Raw genomic sequence first — 22,846 nt, 5'->3', positions numbered from 1 at the left:
GGTTATGATGCTAGCCAAAGACAAAGGTGTGCAGCCCACACCCCGCCCATGCGGTATTTGTACTCAAGTAGGGCATCCAACCGACATGTGCCCTCAACTTCAAGAGGAAGATCATGAAGAAGCAAAATCCATGGGAGGTTTTCTTGGGTCTAATCAAAGGGGATGTAAGCAGCCATAGGGTGATCAAAGATGGAGTAACAATCAACGTTGGGGAGGAAATCAATAAAGAAATTATCAACCAAGTCAACCACACCAATACCAACAAAGACCACCTTTTCCACCACAAAACTTTCAGCCAAGGCAACCACAACACCCTCCTCAACAATCAGGTTCATCAAGTATGTCCTTAGAGGACATAGTGAAGAGTTTGGCGACTAGTACACAAGCTTTCCAACAAGAGACAAAATCAAGCATAAAGAACTTAGAGAAACAAGTTTCACAGCTTGCTACTTCCGTAAGCAAATTAGAATCTCAAGGAAATTTACCTGCACAAACTGAAACAAACCCAAGGCACAACATGTGTGCCATCACATTGAGAGGCGGAAAGAGCTATGATGGTCCAAAAGTGTCGGTTGATCAAAAGGAAGAAGAAATAGTGGTCGAAGAGGCAACCAAAGAAGAGAAGAAGGAAGAGAAAACAATCGAAAAGAAGCCCTTCATCACTGAGTCTAAAGCCACACCTGCTGCATTTCCCAAAAGATTAAAGAGCACGAAGAAAGAACGGGAGGGGAATGAGATCATGCAAATTCTCAAGAGAGTTCAAATCAACATTCCACTCCTCGAGGCCATCAAGAAGGTACCTCGATATGCAAGGTTCGATAAGGATCTTTGTGTATCTAAAAAGAAATTAAAAGGAAATCAAGTCGTAACAATTGGGGAACATGTATCCGCGGTTTTGCAAAAGAGGATGCCCCCGAAGTGCAAGGATCCCGGTGTCTTTACCGTACCTTGCAAATTGGGGAATCTTCATGTACCCTGAGCCATGCTCGATCTAGGTGCATCTGTAAATGTCCTACCATATTCTATTTTCAAATCAATTGGTGTAGGAACATTAAGCAAAACTGGTGTGATCATCCAACTTGCCGACCGGTCTTTGGTACACCCAAAGGGTGTACTAGAGGACGTGTTAGTGCAAGTCGATGAATTTATCTTCCCGGCTGATTTTTATGTCTTAGATATGGGAGATGATGACTCTCCAAGTTCAAGTTCCATACTTTTAGGTAGACCTTTTCTTAAAACTTCCAAAACAAAAATTGAAGTCTATAATGGAACTTTAAGTATGAATTCGATGGTTAAGTTATCAACTTCAATGTTCATGAAGCAAAAAAAGTTCCGTCCGAGGTTCAATCCGTCAATTTTGTGAATTTGATCGAGCCCTTAACTAAAAAGGGTTTAAGTTTGTCTAACAATGAATTTCTAGAGTTAGTTTTGCAAGGAAAACTTGACAGGGACAAAGCCAAAGAGCTTGCAAAGGAGGTCGATATGGACAATGAGGTGTTGGAGAGTTTGGAGTTTATTGATGACAAGAAGCATGTGAGGAGTGATGATATAAAACCCAAGCCATCCACCAAAGTCAAAATCCTTCTACCGGTGGAACAAGCACTAGATCCGGGAGCAAAATCTCCACCGGACCCTTTAAAGCTAATACGTGTCGAGAAGGAGAGCACTCAACCGGTCATCAACTCAAATAAACTATCGAAGAAGGAAGAGAGTGAGTTGATAACCATGCTGAACAAATACCAAAAAAGGATTGAGTGGACAATCTCTGATATTAAAAGGTTAAGTCCTTTTTGGTTTATGCGCAAAAAGAAAGCCAAAGGAAGGTTGAAGGTTCCGTTGAAGGAGGTGGCAAGAAGATTGATGTGTTGGGGAGGCCCACATACTTAGAATGAAGCATATGTGGGGGCAAAGTCGAGCCAACGACTTAAAACAAGGGCAGCTTACCGGGAGGCAACCCGGGGTATTTCTGTTATTTCTTTAAAAACAATCTCCATTTTTTTTTGAAGTTTTTGGTTTTTAATGTTCCAAATGCATTTAAGCATGTTTTTAAATCACCAAACGGACCTCGGGATGCGAAACCATTTCGTTTGAATTAGAGGGAATTTTTGGGTTCAAAAAGTGGGAAGTGGCAAACAGAGCCGTACACGGCCCGTGGTCATTTTTGCCTTATATTGAACACGGGTCGTGTTCAAGCGAGGCAAACATTTTCACAGTCAGAGGGCTACACGGCCCGTGTGTTTTTTACCTTATGCCCAAAACAGGTCGTGTTCAGCCATTTGCAGAAGTTTAAACCCCCAACACGGGCCGTGTGATTTTACACTAAAAGAACATGGGACGTGTTAACTGTTGAACAAATGTGTTTTAAGTCTAAAACTCGGTTTTTATCACCCCCATTCACCCATAACTCATCCCCAAAACAATTTCTCTCTTCCAAGAACCCCTAGGTCCGAAACTTTCACAATCTGTTTTGTGATTTAGGGCTTGATACTTTATGTAGGCAAGCTTGGGGAGGTTCTCACCACCAACTGCAAGGCTCCAAGAACGATTCGGTAAATTCTTTCCATATCTTTAATCGTTCATATTTTGCTTTAAAATTCAATACGTGTGCACTTGTGACTGTTTTAGACTCTTACTCAACCGGTCTACCATCCCCCACCACCTTTTGGTGATTAGATAGGTTGTTCCGCCCTCTCCAAGCATCGGGGACGATGCTTATCTTTAAGCTTGGGGAGGGGTAGAGTTGTACACTAGGTTCATTCATGCATTTCAAAAAAAATAAACAAAAACAAAAAAAACAAAAAAAAAACAAAAAAAAACAAAAAAAAAAACAAAAAAAAAATGTACGAGATGATGACACTCTTTACATACAAGTGCTCCATGAAGTGGAAAAACGAAAAATCATAATGAAAAAAAATACCGAAGCAACCGGATTGTTACCGGAAGTGTAGAATCAGCTGTCATAACTAGGGGACCCAAACACCGTAATTCGGGACTCTAGCCTTAGATAATAAAAAGAAATTATATTGAAACTTTTTTTGGGCGGTAATAACAGCTTTAGGATGATTTGCTTCTGAATGTTTAAAAAGAATCTTTATCGTCAACTTTGGACCCACAAAACACGAACCTATTTGTTGACACGCGTCACCCTCGCGGTGACAGAGAGCTTAAGTATTAGATCCACACAGTCATGAAAGAAGTAAGGGTACAACTGTCATACCTAGTACCCAAATCAGAATTTCAAGTGCCAAAACGAAGAAATCTCAAGAAATTCCAAAAATGAAAATTGAAGAATCCAAATTCAAAACGAAGTACAAATCAAAGTTCAATCAAATCAAAAGCCAATTCAAAGTCAAATCTGGCGAATGAAGAGCTGTGTGATATGATACTTGTGGCTCTCGAAAAAGTGAAAGCATAGGAGTTGGGCCCCTTCGGGTGGGCTCACTGTTTCAGCGAAAGCTGATTCGTCGTGACGGGTTCTTAAGGATGCGTCGATTCTGATTCTTGGCCATCTAGTCTTAAGGACATGAGATCCAAAATATGTTATTTTCGCCACTAAAGCTTAGTATGGTACAAAGTTTTAATAAAACTAGGGTTGGATTATTGGGTTACACTGTTTCGGGTCTTCCTCACTTTGGGAGTCTGTGATATATGGAAGGAAGCAGGATGGTTGCCTAGGTATTAATGATTGGAGAAATATTGATGTAAAGTCTTATCGTACTTGTATAAATTATTTACTTGTGCCTTAAATTTCTTTTTGATACATTTTGTTTCTTTAGTGCTTTTGTACATATTTTTTCTTTTCCTTTTTCATTGTTTGCATTGCATGCGTTCATTCCTAGCCTTTAGGATCCTTCTGTCCCTTTTTGTTCCATGTTTCTTTTTGCCATCTAGAAATTGTCCTATTTCGTCTGATTCTTGTTCTTTCTTGAGGACAAGAAAAGTCTAAGCTTGGGGAGATTTGTTAGGTGCAATTTGTGCACCTTTTTGCACATCTTTTAGTCCCTTTTCATACATCTATTTAGCATAATTGTTCTTCATTTGTCTTGCATTTCATCATATTCATGTTAGTCTCTAGAACAACCTTATTTGCACACTTTTATGACTTTTTCAGGTATACCGGAGGTTGGAACGCTCTTTGGGAAGTGTCGGCAAGCATTGGTGAAAATTTCGGGATGATCGGGCGAAGAACGAAAAAGTTGGAAAAATCAAGTTTGGATTCGAAGTCAGAGGGGTACACAGGCCGTGTTGGATTTACACTGCAAAATCAACACGGGCCGTGTTGACCAAAAAGAGGCGTTGTTGACCCTGCTGAACACGGGCCGTGTCAGATTTACTATATGTCCAACACGGGCCGTGTTCGACCCATAAACCAACTTTTGGCAGTTTTTCCTATCTTTCATATTACGGGTTAAGGGCCATTTTTACACACACACACACACACACAAGATATCAGAGCACATTTTGAGAGGGGATTTCGATGGTTTTTCCAAGGATTTGATCATTTATCATTTAGAAACATTATTTCTCTTATTTGTAAGTTGTAATTGCACATTATTTCCATCTTTTATTCTTGTGATCTTGTTCTAGCCATGTATGGCTAGAACCCTAGTTTCTCCAATTTCATGTTTTGACTTCTTGGTAGTGACTTCAATCATATGACATGATGTTTGTTCTTAATTCCTATCTAATGAATTTGATTTTTCTTTAATCGAATGTTTGATTCTAATTGTGATTCTTATGGGCCATTTGAATTAGGGTTAGGTCATTCAAGTTATCTCTTTTACAATATTTGTAATTGTTTTGTGAAATTGAACAAGTAACAAGCATTAAATTGATCTCTATTGAATGAATTTAGTGTAAATCTTATTCATACACTTTTACACTCCCGAGCTTATGAGGAATATTGGGTGTTGTTGGGAACATTCACATAAAGCTTCATGCAATCTTATAATCTAATTCTAAGAGCTTGTTTAGATTAGGTTAATAAGGTTAGGGTTAATCAAAGAGCTTGTTTGGTTAATTAATGTGGTGAATGGGAAGCGTTAGAGCTTATTAGCACTTTCAAGTACCAACTTAGATAGAATTGAACGAATATTGTGTCATCTTTGAGTCACATTGCTAAGTTGTCATGCATGAAGTTGGAGTCCTTACAAAATCTGAATCTAATTCACTCATTTAGCTGATTGTGTGTGTTTTTAATTTGTTTTTTAGTCATTGCACTCTAAAACCCCCTTTTTACTGTTGGTGACCATAGTATCTTGTGCAAAGAGTTATAGACTAATTATTCCGTGTCTCTGTGGATCGACCCTGCTTGCTTTGTACTACCTTTTAGTGCAATATAGTGGGATTCTTTTGGGGTATATCGTACCCCTTTATTTGTTAGGTCTGACACGCCTAACAACGAGTCGACGGGTTGACTCGGCGAGTAGAATCAACCAGGAGGGTTGACTTTGACTGAGGACTTTGACTTTGACCAAGAGTTGACCACTTTGATTTCCAAGGGTATTTTGGTAATTTTGGTATTTATGGAATTGGTTCTTTGGTAGTGTTCTGTGGTGAAGTTCGTGTCGGTGGTCGGAGCAGCTTGGTCTTATCTCTTCATTCGGCAATTACAAGTGAGTTATCCTCACTATATCGACTGGGTCTACGGCACCAAGGCCGGCCCTTTATCGGATGGAAATCCGGGTTTTGTTTGTTATGTTATTGCTTTGCTAGATCTGCATCTTGGTATTTAAGACGGTGTTATGTTGGTGACCTGGTTAAGGTCGGTACCCGGTATATAGGGTAATGTTATGCTAGTGACCGGTTAGGCCGGAATCCTGGTTAGGATGTTGATATGCTATGTGATCTGTTAGACTATTTGTCTGGTTAAGGATTGGTCATGTGATTAATTGTTTTATGTGCAAATGGTTGTTTGACGGGGGTTGGGTTGAGGCGGGTCCTGCTTTGTGTTGTAGGCCAACATACCCAAGGCGGACCGGATATTCTGAAGGCCCAACGAGCGGTCCGGATAGGCTAAAGGCCCCAAGAGGGCGGACGAGACGTGCCGAGGCTCGGAGAATGGACCAGGCCGACTGAAGGCCCGGTGTGGGCGGACCAGTCATACTGTAGACTCAGAGAGTGGACCAGGTGAATTGAAGGCCCGGTGCGGGCGAACCAATCACACTGTAGACTCGATGTACATGGCTAGACTCGGAGGGTGGACCAGGTGGACTGAAGGCCTGGTGTGGGCAGACCAGTCACACAGTAGACCCGATGTGCATGGTTGTTCTATTTGTGATATGTTATGAGTATGTTTATGTGTGGTTGGTATTTTGGGGGTAACTTATTAAGATCTCAAGCTTACAGTTCAGTGTATTGTTTCAGGTAATTTAGGAGATCGTGGCAAGGGGAAGGCGTGATCGTACCGCTCCTCATGTTTTATGATCTATGTGATATAGTTCCGGGGAATACTCTGATGTTTAAACTATTTTGAAAACAAGATGTATAGACTTAATGGTTTTTTAATGAAATAAAGTGTTTTAATTTGGCTCAAATTTTATGGGTGTTACAAGTTGGTATCAGAGCCTTGGTTTGAGTGAATTGGAGGAACATTCGTGTGAATCCAGTCTCAAATCAAGGAGGGATTTTCAAAATGGTTTTCAAAAGGTTTTTCGAAATAAGTAAAGGAGGATGCAGAGGGTACTATCAGCCAGAGCCAGTAAGTAGACCCCAAAATACCATACAAGTTATTTGATTATGAGATATGTTAGAACAACATGCTAGTACTAGGCTAGGGATCTTCAGGAATTGCATGATAGAATTGCCTGATTATATGATGTCTGCTAGCCTAGGGTTTCCTTTGTATGAAATTGACATCATTACTGTAGTTATTTAGTGTATGCATCATGGTTATACATAATTAAGATCTTATAGCCTGAGAATGTTTGATTTGGCATTATGTTCTGTTCTTGTATGATTGGGAGCTTCGGGTAGGATTGGATATTTGAAAGTCTATAGGGTCCAGCGTTATGTATGACTAGCATACACTAGTAATGTAGGGTTGGTGGAAGTTTCATGGATGGGAGGGTTGTGTGAGACCGGTTGGTCGGTTATAGGATAGTGGTGCTCCTCTAGGAGTGGGGATCGAGTGTTCGTTATGTATATGCTATTGTTAGGGTGTTGTGGTGATACTTGATACACATATGGGTAGGTGTGGAAGGTAGTATGGGCCCGTACTACTGAAAGCATAGGACCCATACGCGTATCAAGGAAGTCACAACCCCTAGGTTTTTGTTGGGAGCTAGTTCTCGGGGTTATTATGAGGAATGCCTAATATCTTGTGGCGTATTTTCAGTATGGCAATTACGAGAAGTCTCAGGGCAGGATCCGGTTCGGGATCGGGATCAGGAGAGGATGATCAGGATGGATTAGTACCACCCGAGGCCATTGGTCAGATGAGTACGGATGAGTTGGATACCAAGATTCGTGAGATCCTGCATGATGAGGTTGTTGATTTGTTCCGGGCTGAGTTTCTGGAGATGTTTGGGTCGACCAAGACTGCCATGCTTGAGTACTTTGATGAGCACTATGCAGGTCTTACAGAGGCGACTGTCGCGGCAGCTACAGCGGCTGTAACAGCGGCAAGGGGAGGAACAGGTCGAGGTTTTCAGTATTGGGACTTTGATAATACGAAGCCCCCTACTTTTGATGGAGTTTAGGATCTAATCGTTGCTATGAGATGGTTGTCATACGTGGAGGGTTGTTTCTTCACGTGTTCATGCCCTGCGGATCAGAGGGTAGGTGTGCTCTGAACCTTTTGAGGCTCAGGGCGAAGGATTGGTGGAGGTTGACTACGGGATCTTATTCTAATGCGCAGCGGGCTGTGGTTTCTTGGGATCAGTTCCGGGAGATGTTCAGCACTCGTTATGTTCCACGGGTCGAGAGAGAGGTTGGCTCAGGAGTTCCTGGAGCTGAACCAGGATTCAGAGTCGGTGACGAAGATCACCAGAATGTTCACTGAGAGGGTGATGTTTTACCCGGAGTTTGCTTCAGAGCAGGCTCAGATGTCCCGATATCTGAGTATGCTCAAGAGGGACATCAGGCAGTTTGTGTCCACGCAGAGGCGTGATACCTTGTTGGAGCTGCAGGAGGCCGCCAGGCGGCAGGAGTTAGAGGTGGAGTTGCAGTTACGAGAGCAGAGGTAGGCCCCAGTGCAGTCGCAGCCGGCGCCGAAACGATCTAAAACCGTTGACTCTAGGGTTGGAGGTCAGGGCAGCCGCACTTATGAAAAGTGTGGGAAGGGTCATGCCGGAGTTTGTAGGTCCGGTGGTGCGTGTCGCAAGTGTGGGAAAGAGGGGCATTATGCGAGGGATTGCCGTCAGTCGGTCCCGACTCAGGATATGAGGATCTGTTATCATTGTCATCAGGTTGGACACTTGAGGGTCAACTGTCCACAACTTGTTGCAAGACCGGTGCACGCTCCAGCACCGGCCACTTTGAGGATTACGGGTGGAGCGGAGCCTCCGAGGGCTCAGGGATGCGCCTTCCACCTTACCGCAGAGGAGGTTAGGACAGAGCCAGATGCAGCTGCGGGTATGTTTCCATTTTGATATCTTGTTATTTGCTGATTATGTGGTATTGTAAATCTGTTCGCCATTTTCGCATGACTCATAGTATGATTTGAGATCTTAGTAGTTAGGAGTTGTAGTGGTTAGCGTTTAGGAGGATTCTTGGTCGAAAGATAAGGTATATGATCTCATTGGTTGGAATAGAAACTGTGTTGCGAGAAGTGTTCAGTTGAGATTCGAACTTCCTTGGAATTCGGGGTGTGCGATGTCGGGAGAGTGACCTGTGGAGGTTGCTCACTCCAGAGGGATTTAGTTCCTAGAGAAGAGGGGGGAACTTTATCAAGTAAGGTTGATCGAGTTATGCCGATTTGTCAGCGAAAGTTAGGAGAATTGGAAAATTCTCCAGTAAAACAACAAGTATTCAAGGTTGGTTAGCTGTTTAGATTTATCAGTGTTGTTAGCTGAGAGTGTGGGATGGTTGGAGCAAGTGATAGAAAAAGAGGGGGGAAAACAGACCATGGTTGCAGGTAAGGTAGTTGGTCGATGTGAGGCTTGGGTTTAGGCCATGGAAAGGATTACGGGAACGGAACTGGAGTTTGGAGCCCCAAGAAGGCTAGAACAGACTGCATGGGAGAGATTCTCGGGGAGGATGGTTTAGGGTGACGTACAATAGTTTTGAGCGGTCCGGATTGATTGAAGGCTGGAAGGCATACCAGTCAGGCCGAAGGCTCGGGGAACGGTCCAGACAGGCTAAAGGCCCAGGAAGGCGGTCCAGACATGCTGAAGGTTCTGAGAGTGGTCCAGATAGGCTGAAGGCCTGGAAAGGCGGTCCAGTCATGCTGAAGCCTCTGTATGTGTTAGTGGATCGGTATGAGGAGAATGAGTGAATATGTCGTCATCTAATGGTAATCGATATGGTCTGGCCCCAAGTATTGATCATGATGATGGAGTTGGCTGGAGGCCGTGCATGTGCCTAGTTAGTTATGTGATCGGATTCGGAGTATATGGGAGTTCGAGAATAGCAGTTTCTCTACATGGATAGTGTAGAGTGGAGTTTAGCTCAGTGGCACTTATAGGTGTGGTAAGGGTTGTTGAGTAGACTTCCTGGAAAGGAAAGGTATGTAGCTCCGGAAGGAGTGTAGGTCCTCTGAAAGGAAGGCAACAGAGTAAATGGATGATCGAAAGTGCTTCAGTTATTGGTAGTAAGCACTGGGATTGTACTAGATTTATGGAAGCACGTACGGGTTGGATGCCCGTTGAGGTTGTGGCAATGTTGGATGATGCGCAAACATGTTTTCAGTCTCCTTGGAAGAGGAGGAGGATAGTGGTTCCAGATTGGAGATTGGGACAGAGGAAGGTGAGACAGCAGGTTAACAGACTCGGGAGTAGTCTGGACCGGTGCAGAGGACTGTATAAGGATATTACAGTCAAAGGTCAAGGACCTCGAGATCGTGATAGGGAGGTGTGAGTGGGTTGCACTCCGTTGTGTCGAATCGAAGGGTTCGAGGGTGACGCAAGGACAAGGTCCTTAGTTCCGAGTATGGTTGTAGGCTTGAGTTATGTATGTGTAGATATTCCAATCTGGGGTATTCCATCATGAGGATGACCGGACCCTATGATTGATTGGACCTGGTGTGTTGGGTATTCCAGCTCAAGGCTGATTGGGCCAGGTACGAGTGGCTACGCGATATGTTGGTTGATGGGTTATGGGAGCTGAGGGATGCAGTATCCTGTCAACACGTAAGGGATAGAACCAGAGGGTGGAACATGATTCGTTCCAGGTTGCAAGTTATCAGGGTTATTGCCAATTTTGGGCGAAGGAAGATGGATTAGTGTCTTGGCAGAGCTCAATGGGTGTTTGTGCTATCTAGCGTTCGCAGGGCGCGAAGGTGTGTTCCTAATTTGGAGGCATGGTATCATCGGGTGATACGGGGTTAATATGTGGTGCTATTGAGTTGAAAGGCTGATGGTCGGCTTGGAGTAGTGGCAAGAATGCCACGTGAGAATAAGCCATTTTAAGAGAGATGCAGAAGTAGGGTTTGTAAGAGCATGAGTTGATTGAGAAATCGGAGTCTGCAGTGCAAGGGGTTTGTTCTGAAGCGTATACTGCAGTAGGCTTCGAGGAGGAAGCCTAATTTAAGTAGGGGAGAGTTGTAACACCCCAAATTCCAGAGGTGCTATTGAAGGGCTTAAAGTGTAAATTAAGGAAAGGGACTCGACGAGTAGGCATGCTTACTCGCCGAGTCGGAGCGGGATTCTGTCGCGGGTTAAGTGGCCAACTCGACGAGTCGGCGGCTTGGACTCGACGAGTTGGTGCTGAAGAGAGAAAACCCTAATCCCGGGGGTTGTGCCCTATATAAAGCACATTGTAACCCACCCACAGCCTCTTTGCTACCCTTTTGAGATCCAGAAACCCTAATTTTCGTGTGAGACTCCATTGTTGAGGAGATTGGAGCTTGGAAGAGGAATTTGGTGGAAGGAGCTTGAGAAATTAGAGGCTAGAATCAAGGGGCTTGTGTAGATCTGAGAGCTACATTAGTTTGGGCACATCTCAGAGGTAAGGAACCATTATCTTAAGCTATTTCCTTTTTGGTTCATCCTTGGTGGTTGATTTGGAGTTCCTTAGCTTGTTTGAGATCTATTTTGGGTTTGGAGTTTAGATCTGAGGTTGCTACTCCAGATCTAGGCTTATGATGGTCCAAAATGTCAGAAAGCTTCTGTTTAAGAGTTGATGGTGAAGCCCCCTAGTCCTCAACTCTAGCCTTAGTGTGTTTTGGGCCTATATCTCCTTGGTTTCACGTAAAGTTTGGAATTTTATGTGAGGGTTAGACTGTAGAAGAGTGGATCTATGGATTGGAGCCCCTGCATGGCTCGAAAATCCAACATACCCAGGGCGGGCTGGATATTCTGAAGGCCCAATGAGCGGTCCGGATAGGCTAAAGACCCCAAGAGGGAGGACCAGACGTGCCGAGGCTCGGAGAGTGGACCAGGTCGACTGAAGGCCCGGTGTGGGCGGACCAGTCATACTATAGACTCAGAGAGTAGACCAGGTGAAGTCAAGGCCCAGTACGCATGGACCAATCACATTGTAGACTCGATGTACATGGTTAGACTCGGAGGGTGGACCAGGTGGACTGAAGGCCCGGTGCGGGCGGACCAGTCACACAATAGACCCGATGTGCATGGCTGTTCTATCTGTGATATGTTATGAGTATGTTTATGTGTGGTTGGTATTTTGGGGGTAACTCACTAAGTTCTCGAGCTTACAGTTCAGTGTATTGTTTCAGGTACTTCAGGAGATCGTGGCAAGGCGAAGGCGTGATCGTACCGCTCCTCATGTTTTATGATCTATGTGATATGGTTCTGGGTGATACTCTGATGTTTAAACTATTTTGAAAACAAGATATATGGACTTAATGGTTTTTTAATGAAATAAAATTAGCCGACGAAATCTAAACGAAAGTTGTAGAGCGTAGTCTCACCTACGCGTGGATATAAAGAACGTCGAAAACTGAGTTCGTATGAAGAAGATATGAATTTCCGAAGTTTATTAAATATTTAATATTTAAATTTAATTCTAAATCTTGGTATTATCCGAAGAGGAGTCATCGGACTCATCCGAAGTACGCCCAACGTACTGCTGTACGCCCCGCGTACCGCGAAGCATGACGCACCTCGCAGTCAAGTGCCTTCGGATACGTAAGCAATGACGATTTCAGACCAGTACGCCCCGCGTAACGCCGAGGTTCCAGCCTCCTATAAATAGGATGCGAGGGCAACCGACTTAATTGCTCTTTTTCTCTCTTCTCTCTCCCGTTTTGCATCGATTTGCATGCCAGAAGTACCCCGAAGCCCCGGTATCATTCCCGAGCCCCGAAGCAAGTCCCGAGGTCCTGAAGATCTCGAGAAGTAAGATTCCCGAGCCGAAGCTCTGCCCGCGAGAAGTTCGATTTTTGTGGAGATCTTCCAAATCTACCGAAGAATATTACTTCTATAAGCCGTAGTGCTGTCCGATCGTCTTCTGATCAAGTGAGTGTATACTACCTTTCATAAACACGATAATAATACAAATATGGTTTGTGTGTATTAAGTATATTGTTGTTTATATGCGTGAGTGTGTAGTTACTTTCTTCTAATGCATAATTATGAAGTATTTTATAAGAAATACGTGTTATGTGTATAATTTTGTTGTTATATGTGTGAATGTATATTCATTCTCTTCTATCTCATAGATCTGATTTATTTTCTATGAAATACATGTTATGTGGGTGTGCCTCATCTGTTATGTAGAATATGTATTGAATGAAAATGCTATACAGGTTTTAAACTATGTATGAAAATATATATTTTTATCTACTAATATGTTGGGTAGAACATGGGTAGATAGTTGGTGTGTAATAAACAGATGAGAGGCCTCGATGTTGTTGTTGTTGTTGATCTAGTTATTCAGCGGAGTATGGATAACGACCACAGACTCTTTCTAGACAGTCCTGTGGAACGCTAGCAGGTTCATAACCTGTAGGTGTTGTGAACGATGTGTTCACCGGTGTACTCTATCCCCCTCATGGTTGCCTTTAGGATATCTATTGTTCAGGAAACCCCTTAGCAGTAATGTCCGTCCCGATGAAAATCCTAGATTAGGTCCCTTGAGATAGATGTTATTTTAGGGAGGTAAAGTGGGGATAACGGAAATGGGTAATCGGGATAGTGATTAGTTGGTGAAATTAAATATAATTTATTTATTGTGGGTTGAAAACCCTATATGCTCACCAGGCTCCCAAGCCTGACCCACTCAGTTTTATTTGTATTACAGGAAGTGGCACAAGGACGTAAGATGGATGAATCATCGAGTTGTTTTGTTTACAAGTCTGTATATGTATATATTTGTTGAATGACTTGTAATGTTATCGTTTATGCTTTATGGTCTGTATCGGAACATGACATCCCGAGTTTTGATTATATAATGAAAATGCATCTCTTGATGAAATGCTTTGATAAATATTATTTTATCATGTTTTGTTTTGGGAACAAATTCCGCAACACTTTTAAATCAAAAGGATTTACTCTGAAATTATTTTAAAAAGCATAAATGAAATCGGTCTTTTCTGGCCGTGATTTTGGGGATGTCACAGTTGGTTCGTCAGGAACATTACCTGGATGAGCTTCAATCGAATTTACGAACTTCTGCTCATAGCTCCGATGATGAACATCTTCGTGATTTGATCGCTCGTGTTCTCTCGCATTACCAGCAGTACTACAAGAAGAAATCTCAAATCTAGAATCATGATGTGTCATTAGTGTTGTCTCCGCCGTGGTTCTCATCGTTTGAACGAAGTTTCTTCTGGATTGCTGGATTCAAGCCAGTATTAAAGTGTTTGGGGCGGACGATGGTAGTGACGACTATGTATCATCAGCTACGGCTTGTAATCGATGGAGATTGAGCGACTAAAGAAAAAAAACGAGTTTAATATAAACTTGGAGAAATTAGGTTAAAAGTCAATACCATGATTATAGGGATTATTTTTAGAAGTTACTACTCAAATTACTAAATTACCCTTATTTATTTATTTAATTATTTAATTTTGATTGTCCCACATTTATGCATACAATCACACAATAATTACTTTGAACACCTGAACCTAGTTCTATATATATATATATATATATATATATATATATATATATATATATATATATATATATATATATATATATATATATATATATATATATATATATATATATATATGTGTGTGTGTGTGTGTGTGTGTTCCGGTTACTGTGATGACTCATGATGACACCTTAAAAAAATAAAAAAATATACAAATTATAAAATCGAGCATAGATTTGTGTACGAGCGAAAAAAAATTGAAAATTTTTTTTGCCTCATTAAAATTGATCCATGATTCAATTTTAGTTTTTTATTTTGTATCATTATGATCAATGATTCAATTTTAATGATCCAAATTTTTTTTTCCCAATTTTTTTACTCCCGGACAAAGATCTATTCTCGATTTTATGATTTGTAGTTTTTTTAGATTTTTTTTCAATTTTTTTAAAGTATCCTTATGAGTCATCACTTTAAAATGAATCTTCACCCCATCTTCTCTCTCTCTCTCTCTCTCTCTCTCTATCTATCTATATATATATATATATATATATATATATATATATATATATATATATATATATATATATATATATATATATATACACACACACACACACACACACACACACTAGCTGTTTACCTGCGTCAAGCGACGGGTGCGAATAGTTTTTTCTGAAATCAGTTTCTAGAGACGATTAACTCTTTTGTGCAAATAGTTTACTACATCAGAACAATTATCAAAAAAAGTTATAGCAAATACGAAATGAGTAAGAAAAAAAATGAATAGTTAGGATTGTTTACAAATGTGTACGAACGAATGATTGATGAATCTTTTTCTTATGAGTAATGTCCTTTGTTGATTAGTTTTATAGTCGTCATGGGGTGCTTTTTTTTTTTTTTTTTTTTTTTTTTTTTTTTTTTTATCTTAGATCAGTCTACACAAGCATACACTACTTTACTTATAAATTTACATCTTTTTACTTGAACCTCCAACCTCTTGTGGAGCAACTTTCTGTCAACTTCTAATACCGTTAGAACAAAGGCACTTTAAAGGGGAAGGGGTACCATTCCGGTAAGCGATAATTAATTTAATTTCAGTCACCTTCCGTATTACTAAGAACAATAATGGATTGATAAATATTTACTATCGAAATATATTGATCCACAACATTTGTTCTATGCTAAAAATAAAAATATGTTGTTATTTTTCATTAAATTTAAACCACGATACATTTTAGTTACAACTAAAAGTGTTTTGTTGATTTGGTTGGATTCTGATCAAGTGTATAATTATTTAAATAGTTGATTTTTTTTTTTTGAACGGTTGAAATTACGTTGAAATAAAAATATAAGACCACTAAATTCAAAAGAAATACACATATTAGGTAATGTCTTGCAAGTTTTATTATTTGTGGATTAATAGTTTTTGAAAATGTAGGTTTTTAGATTAGATCAATGTTATAAAAAAATAAATGTCAACATTATTTGTTTTGTTTATACGATTATTTATTTATAATCTATTAATAAGTAACATATAATACTAAATTAAAAGTTTGAAACCAAACAACTTATTTTGTAATTGTGAACCCGTGCTTCCAAAGTTAACTAATTTCCATATTGATCTAAAAAGTAATATAATAAATAAGTAACGTAACGAAATTATAAATAATATAGTTACTAGGTGTGAAACCCGTGTATTACACGGGTTTATTAAAAATAAAAATTTAATATTAATATATATAAACAATAAATATTTTATAAAATAATGTTTTTCCTTAATAAAATGTAATATTTTGAAGTATTTATGAATGAAATCAAATCATTTAAAGCATTTATGAGAATTTTTTATCAAATTAATGGAATAATAACCTTACATATATAACCCATTAGAATTTTTTGAAAAATTTATTTTAAGAAAATCAAGAATTCCTCAAAAAATGACAAGTGGAAAATAACAATTTTAAAAATCCTAGAAAATAACATTTGTCAAAATGAAAGAGAAGATGACAAGTGGCAAAAGTATTTTCATTTATTAGGTAGGATATTTGAAACTTTTAGTATTTTTGAAATTTTTTTTTATCATTTTAAATGAAAATAAACTACTTATTTTATCCAAAAATCACTCAAAACAATTAAATTTGAAACTCACAAAATATTGGTAATATGGATGTGTTTCCAATTAGAGAGTTATAAAAAGAAAATAATAATACATTATAAAAAAAACTTACTATTGAAGATGCTCTAATAAAATCATAACTCTTTTGTTAGTTATGATTCATATTTTGTCATGATGGTTAACCGAAAAAATAATTTTTTTTTATTGTAGTTTATAAGAAGTTGATTAGGTCCTTATCAATAGACAAACAACATTTTAAATGGACAAAACTACAAATTTAGTCCTTGTGGTTTGCAAAAAACTTTGGATAGGGTCCAAAAAGTTTTCGACTTGCATGGAAGGTCCAAAATCAAAACTTTTCCGTGAATTTGGTCCAAATAAATATGAAAAGACTGTTTTGCCCTTATTATTTGTTTTTTTACATTTTCTTAGTTTATTTTGATTGTTTTAATATAAAAGAAAAAAAAGAAACGTGCACGACCATTTGACCATATAATACCCACCCCACATTTCTCTCTCTCTCTCTCTCACTCTCTCCCTCTCTTTCTCTCTCTCTCTCTCTCTCTCACATCAAAAAGACATCTATGATCGATTTGTTTCCATAGCTATCACCTTCCTTTCCCGGCAAGATGCGACCTACAACAGTCATCGACCCTTCTCATCGGTAATTTTCTTACCTCACACTGCCTCCATTCCCCCTTCTTCTTCTCGAGCCAGTGGGTTTAATTTTTGGAGCTTGAAGCGTGCCGTCAAAATCGAAACCTCGATAAATTCGACAACGTTGAATCCGATAGCAAATTTAACAGCTCGACAACGTTTAATTTTTGGAGCTTGAAGCGTGCCCTCAACCATCGAAATCTTCTAAGGTTCCATTTTAGATTTGATTTTGTGTTTCTTTGGAAATTTTTAGGGTAGCTTAGAATTTTGATTTTCAATTTCTACAATTCGTGTTTATTATTATGTGGGTGGGTGTAGATTTTCTGGTGAAAAGAGTTCTGGGATCCATTCATTATCTCAAAGATTTTGAGTTTCAATTACTGCAATTTTTGTTCAATTTCAGCAATTCATGTTTAATAATGAGGAATTGGGAGTTTTCTTTATGCATATTACTGATGAAGAACAGATGATTGAATTTTATAAACATAGGAATCACCCACTTCATGATGCATATTCTGAAAACCCATGAGCTTTTATGCATTTTTATCAAGTGGAATCCCTAACTATCGTGTGTAGATGTAAGCATGATTGACTCGATTGGTGTTAAGCTGAGTTGGGTTTCTGTGGGATTAAAATGATGAATGCAAAACTGATGGATTGAAGCTTTGAAGGTAAGGTTTTTTTTTTTTTTTGACAGCTCAATTCGTTTGAAGGAAACGTAAAACCGATGTCCCTGGAACATTTGGAGATTGATTTTGAATATGTAATGGTCGGTGTTTTTGATCCAGTTGTAGATTAGAGGTCGCAGTCCCCGTTGGGTCTTTTTTTGTTTGTTTGAGTTTTCCGACGAAGAAAATGGGAGAGAGGAATAGTGGGCTGCAATGAAGCTTACACTCAATATTCAAGTGGATTTGTGTTTTGTTGCAGGTTTTAAAGAAGAAGAAGAAGAAGAAAAAGAAAAGAATGATGAGAGAGAGAAAGAGAGGGAGGGAGGGAGAGAGGGGAGAGAGTGAGAGAGAGACGGTATGGTGGGATGTATATTTTTTTAATTTATTTTTAATTTGTAGTTATAAAAACATTATAAATAGTAAAAAATAATGTAAAAAAGAATGTAGAAGGGCAAAACCGTCATTTCAGGTCTTGCAAGGACCAAAACCACGGGAATGTTCTAATTTTGGGACCAAAATCATGCAAAAGTTTTGATTTTGGACCTTCCATGCAAGTCAAAAAAATTTTGGACCCTATCCAAAGTTTTTTACAAACCACAAGGACCAAATTTGCAGTTTTGTCTTCGTAATATTGCAAAAAAATTAGAAACTAACTTAAAAAAAAAATAAAGCATCTATCTTGAGTTTGTTTTTTAAAAAATGTCTTAAAAATTATTTTAAAATAGGAAAAAAAAAATAAGTTACCAGGTCAATATGTTATTTTAAATTATGAAATTGATAACAAAAATTAACCACTTTTAATCGACACTCTCAAAATATCAATAAATAAATAAATTGCTTTGATAAAAAGAAGCTCACATGCCAAAGACTCTCACTCTCTGTTCACCGCTTTATCAATATACTAATAATCAAATAGTTTTTCATTAAAATGTATGTTTTTTTTTTCATTTATATTTCAATTGGTTTTTTAAAATTTTTAATCGGTGGGGCGTGATCTGTTTTAATAGGTTGAACTCATTGATCCGGTTTTTTTAAGGTACACGATCTGACCTGACCCAACCCCACATAAGTGTTGTTGATTTTTTTAGTGGCTTTACTTAATTTGGGAACCATATGATTTTTCGTCTAGATTCGCCACTCTTTAAAGCTCTAATAAATTCCATATTTCCAATTAGATATTTGGATTCTTGACTTTGGACCCATCATTTTGGTCCCACTTTTTAAAGATTTCAAGTTTTAAATGTGTTTTTTTAAAAACTGGAAACATATTTTTATGAAAATAAAGAAGCCAGCAGAGAACTGGCAAAGTATCCAAGGGAAAGAAAGGGGACAATGTCACACTTGAGATTATAACCCAAGCCGAATTGCAAACTCAGTTGTAGAGAATTTGTGGTCAAGTCAGCGCCTAAAACAACACAGCAGCACCCCAAACTTGTACTTTAAGATCTCTAATTAAATGACCAAAGACATGTGAGCTCTTTGTGGGGATCTTCATAAGAGCATTAAATACTTAGGGAATAAAAACCCACACCAAAACACACACAACTGAGAACAATATATGACATCAACATGAATGGGTGCTACTAAAAATACATTCTATAGACACCCTTAATCAAAGTCACTTTCTTTTTGGATGTTTACGTTACATTGTTTACCGAAAAAGAAAAAAACAATATTCAAAAATATAATCAAGCATTATTTTTTTTAATATTGTTATATTATGATTATTATTTTTATTTTCTCATTTTCAGAAATAGCCATTTCATAAATAAAAATAATTTTGGAAAATATATATTTTCTCAAGTTAACGCTCATTTTATGATATATATATATATATATATATATATATATATATATATATATATATATATATATATATATATATATATATATATATATATATATATATATGAGTCTAAGTTATAATGTAGATGGACAACTATTCTACGGACGTGTGGACAATGTTATTCTATGATAAATACTAAAATAATAAGTTGTTTAATAATGTGAATACGTTCAACCTCGCACAATTATTGTCATTTCCATGCATTCTCACTAATTCTTATTCATTTTTTTCTTACAAATCTTTTTGCACTCATTTTTAATCTTATAGAATACGACTCAATAAACATCATTTTGACAGAATGAGAATAATAATAATAAAAATCTATAATAACCTTATAGATGATTTAATTAGTGAGAATACCTGATAATGACAATAGTTATGTAAGATTGAACGTATTCACATTATCAAACAATATATTTTATTTGTCATTCTCACATAATAGCATTGTCCACACGCTTGCACTATATATATATATATATATATATATATATATATATATATATATATATATATATATATATATATATATATATACCTGTAAGGGTATATAAGGTTACATACACAATCTAAAAAACTACACCGTTTTGATATCTCCTTTAATTTTCTAAGAAAATAACAATTTCCATAATCAACAGATATCATCAAACACAAAGATATCTTTCTGATTTCACATCATTTGTTCCTGATAAATCCCACAAACATGTTTTTCGATTTACTTAGCACATCTTCCTCTCTTCCAGCGTTAGCCTTGACATTCACACATCTGGGCTGCTCTCGTCGTATACAATCGAAGCCCTTCCCATGTTCGTCGACTATCTCACCAACGAAGCAAGGCATCTTCAGGTCGGCCCGACGAGACGAGGCTGGCAGCCCCCAGCCTCCACTCCACCATAGGAGGGTAAGGTACTTTTGATTGTGTATGTTGCTCAGGTAAGGTACTTTACTCATTTAAATTGCTAGTAGGGGAAGAAGGTAAGTTGTACACATAAGATGCTCGATGAAATGCCCAAATTCAGAACACTAGAACTTGAATGCTTACTAGATTATTTCTCCGTCTTTTCTTTGATTTTTTTTAAACTAGAGTTTGATGTAGTCAAACACATGTAATAGTTGAATCTGGTAGCATAATTTTGGCATCCCATCAGCTCTTTCTATATAAATTATGGAATCTCACTTTTATAAATAAACTCAAATTCTTAACCTACATACTTCTTTTATTTGTGAAATGTGAATTATGGAATCCTACATCTGTGAAAGTCAGGATCAGGACCACTCATTGCAGGCTCTTCTTCATGATGTTCTTCTTGAACATTCATGGACATGGTTTTATTTGTACTAGAGTTAGCATTATTTGAAATTGTTAATATAGAAGATTCAGTTCACTCTTTTATGTAAAATGATATTTATCATTTCTATCAATACTTGGATGTTTATAGTGGTTGTGTTTGCTATGTTCCTAATCATAACTTCAAGTATTTCTAATATGGCTCTCTATATGGAGTGAGTAATAATGACTTCATCATCATTGAATCTTATACATGATTCCCATTTCATGATGTTGGTATTCCTTATATTTGCAGAAATTAAGGGCATGGAATTGCAACCAAATATTTTATCTACTTCATTTTCTACCTCATGGACATTTGATACGGGCTGTTAAAAGAAGACTGCTTTTTCATTTTTTTAATTTAAATTTTTTTCTTTTTCTTGATGTAAGGTACACTTAAAAGATGTTTTAGGAAAATAGCAAAAGACTACAAGCCCAATCCAAAAGACTCCTGACACAAACAGCACTAAACATCCACACATGTTATATCCCTTCATTAACTCAATAAATTAAGCAATTGTTGTCTGCTGCCATGGACAGGGTCAAAATCATCCAACAAGCGGTTGAGAGTAATGATTCATAAAAATTCAGTTGATTTTGGAATGGTTTGAACTTTTAAGATGTAATTTCGGTGGGAGGTTGTTGTTGCTCTAGTACCACAAGTTGAAGGTGCAGCTGTAACCAGGTGGGAACGAGACAAGACTGTTCTTATCTATTGAACTTTAATTTTTTCTTGTTTAAAACAAATTATGCTAAGACTAGTTTTATGATATGAGTATTTTTAATATTTTGGAATGTTCAAAATTTCTGATGGTTTTGTTATGATAGAATTAATTTTCCTTTCAGATGAATGGTCAAACTTGATTAATTGCTAAACAACAAATGTTTGTTGCTTTGATGTTGCTGCAACTGCGGGTTAAAAATGAAAGTAGGTTGTCATCTTGGGTAAAAAATGAAGCTTTCTGCAATTGTGGGTTAAAATGAAAGTAGGTTGTCATTTTGGGTTAAAAACAAAAACTTTTTGTAATTATTGGCTAAAAATAAAAGTAGGTTGTCTTTTTGGGTTAAAAAAGAAACTTTTCTACAATGATGTCCATGTCCATGATTCTGGTTAGTGTTGTGTTAATCTACACATAAGTTTGATGGTTTTTCACCTTGATGGACAATTTTGCCCCTGTCCCAAAGATGGTATGTAATCTGCAAGATGATTGATGTTTGGTCTCATTTCAGTTTTTTATATGCTTGAATTTTAACTTCCGATTTAGATGATTAACGGCCTAATATTTTTCGCCGTAAAATGAATATAATATCATTTTCATTTCTTTACAAGGTATATAAATAAAACTCTTAAATTGCAATAACTAAATAACCAAAATAGCCAAAAATTAATACTTGAGCTTGAATTTGATGAAGTGATGCTTGAATTATGTTCACGTTATATCTTCTGATACAATTAACAAGTTCATCTCTAAAAACAACTATCCTTCAAACAAACTCTAACCATGATCTGCATTGTTTAATCAAAATCAAATTTCTTTTTAAAGAGAATCACACTTCACATTCCCATTTCGATTCTCTTTTCTGATTGATTCCATTCCAACATTCTCCAATGATTTCTTCAACTCCTGAATCTACTACCAACTCATCAGCACTCGGCCTGTTTGGGTTCTTTCATCAAACACTTCATTGCTAGCATGGATGCCTGTGTGGCAACAAAAGACACGTATTGCCCTTCGATATAACATAAAATCAATGAATAATCACATTAACAATATAGTTATAAGAAGAGCCATATGCAACAACAAGGTGCAATGAAAGGGGAACCACCTCAGACATTATAAGCCGATCTTCGGGCTGTTTTTGGACACACAACAAACCAATATGTAAACACTTTACAACCTCATCCTCCTAAATGATTAAGTCACCTAATATAGGTTCCATCAATTTTAGGGACCTTCCTTCATTCCACAACTTCCATGCTTGCAACACACACACATACATATTAACCATGTATAATTTCTACTAATCAGTCTCATTGGAACAATAAGAGCCTATTCTTTTTAAGAAATATA

At 37.8% G+C, this 22,846-nt stretch overlaps 1 protein-coding gene across 1 annotated transcript; it reads left to right on the top strand.

Annotated features, from left to right (window-relative positions):
• The first annotated feature begins 340 nt into the window (after positions 1-340).
• Positions 341-1,887, top strand: LOC111890630 (uncharacterized). Its single transcript, XM_023886731.2, has 3 exons — positions 341-932; positions 1,047-1,199; positions 1,298-1,887. Exons 1-3 carry the CDS (start codon positions 341-343, stop codon positions 1,885-1,887), a joined length of 1,335 nt encoding a protein of 444 aa, XP_023742499.2.
• Positions 1,888-22,846: the final 20,959 nt, after the last annotated feature.

Source organism: Lactuca sativa, chromosome 5, assembly GCF_002870075.4.
Source record: "Lactuca sativa cultivar Salinas chromosome 5, Lsat_Salinas_v11, whole genome shotgun sequence".
Classification (NCBI taxonomy): Eukaryota; Viridiplantae; Streptophyta; class Magnoliopsida; order Asterales; family Asteraceae; genus Lactuca; species Lactuca sativa.
Note: the sequence above shows the minus strand (reverse complement) of the source record. Positions and strands in the feature narration are given on the sequence as shown.

Bases quoted from the DNA above. Each gene is read 5' to 3' on its own strand.
- LOC111890630 (XM_023886731.2), top strand. From the start codon at position 341: ATGTCCTTAGAGGACATAGTGAAGAGTTTGGCGACTAGTACACAAGCT. The intron at 933-1,046 runs GTGTCTTTACCG...CAATTGGTGTAG, and splicing joins CCCGAAGTGCAAGGATCCCG to GAACATTAAGCAAAACTGGT. The intron at 1,200-1,297 runs GTTCAAGTTCCA...TCGATGGTTAAG, and splicing joins GGGAGATGATGACTCTCCAA to TTATCAACTTCAATGTTCAT.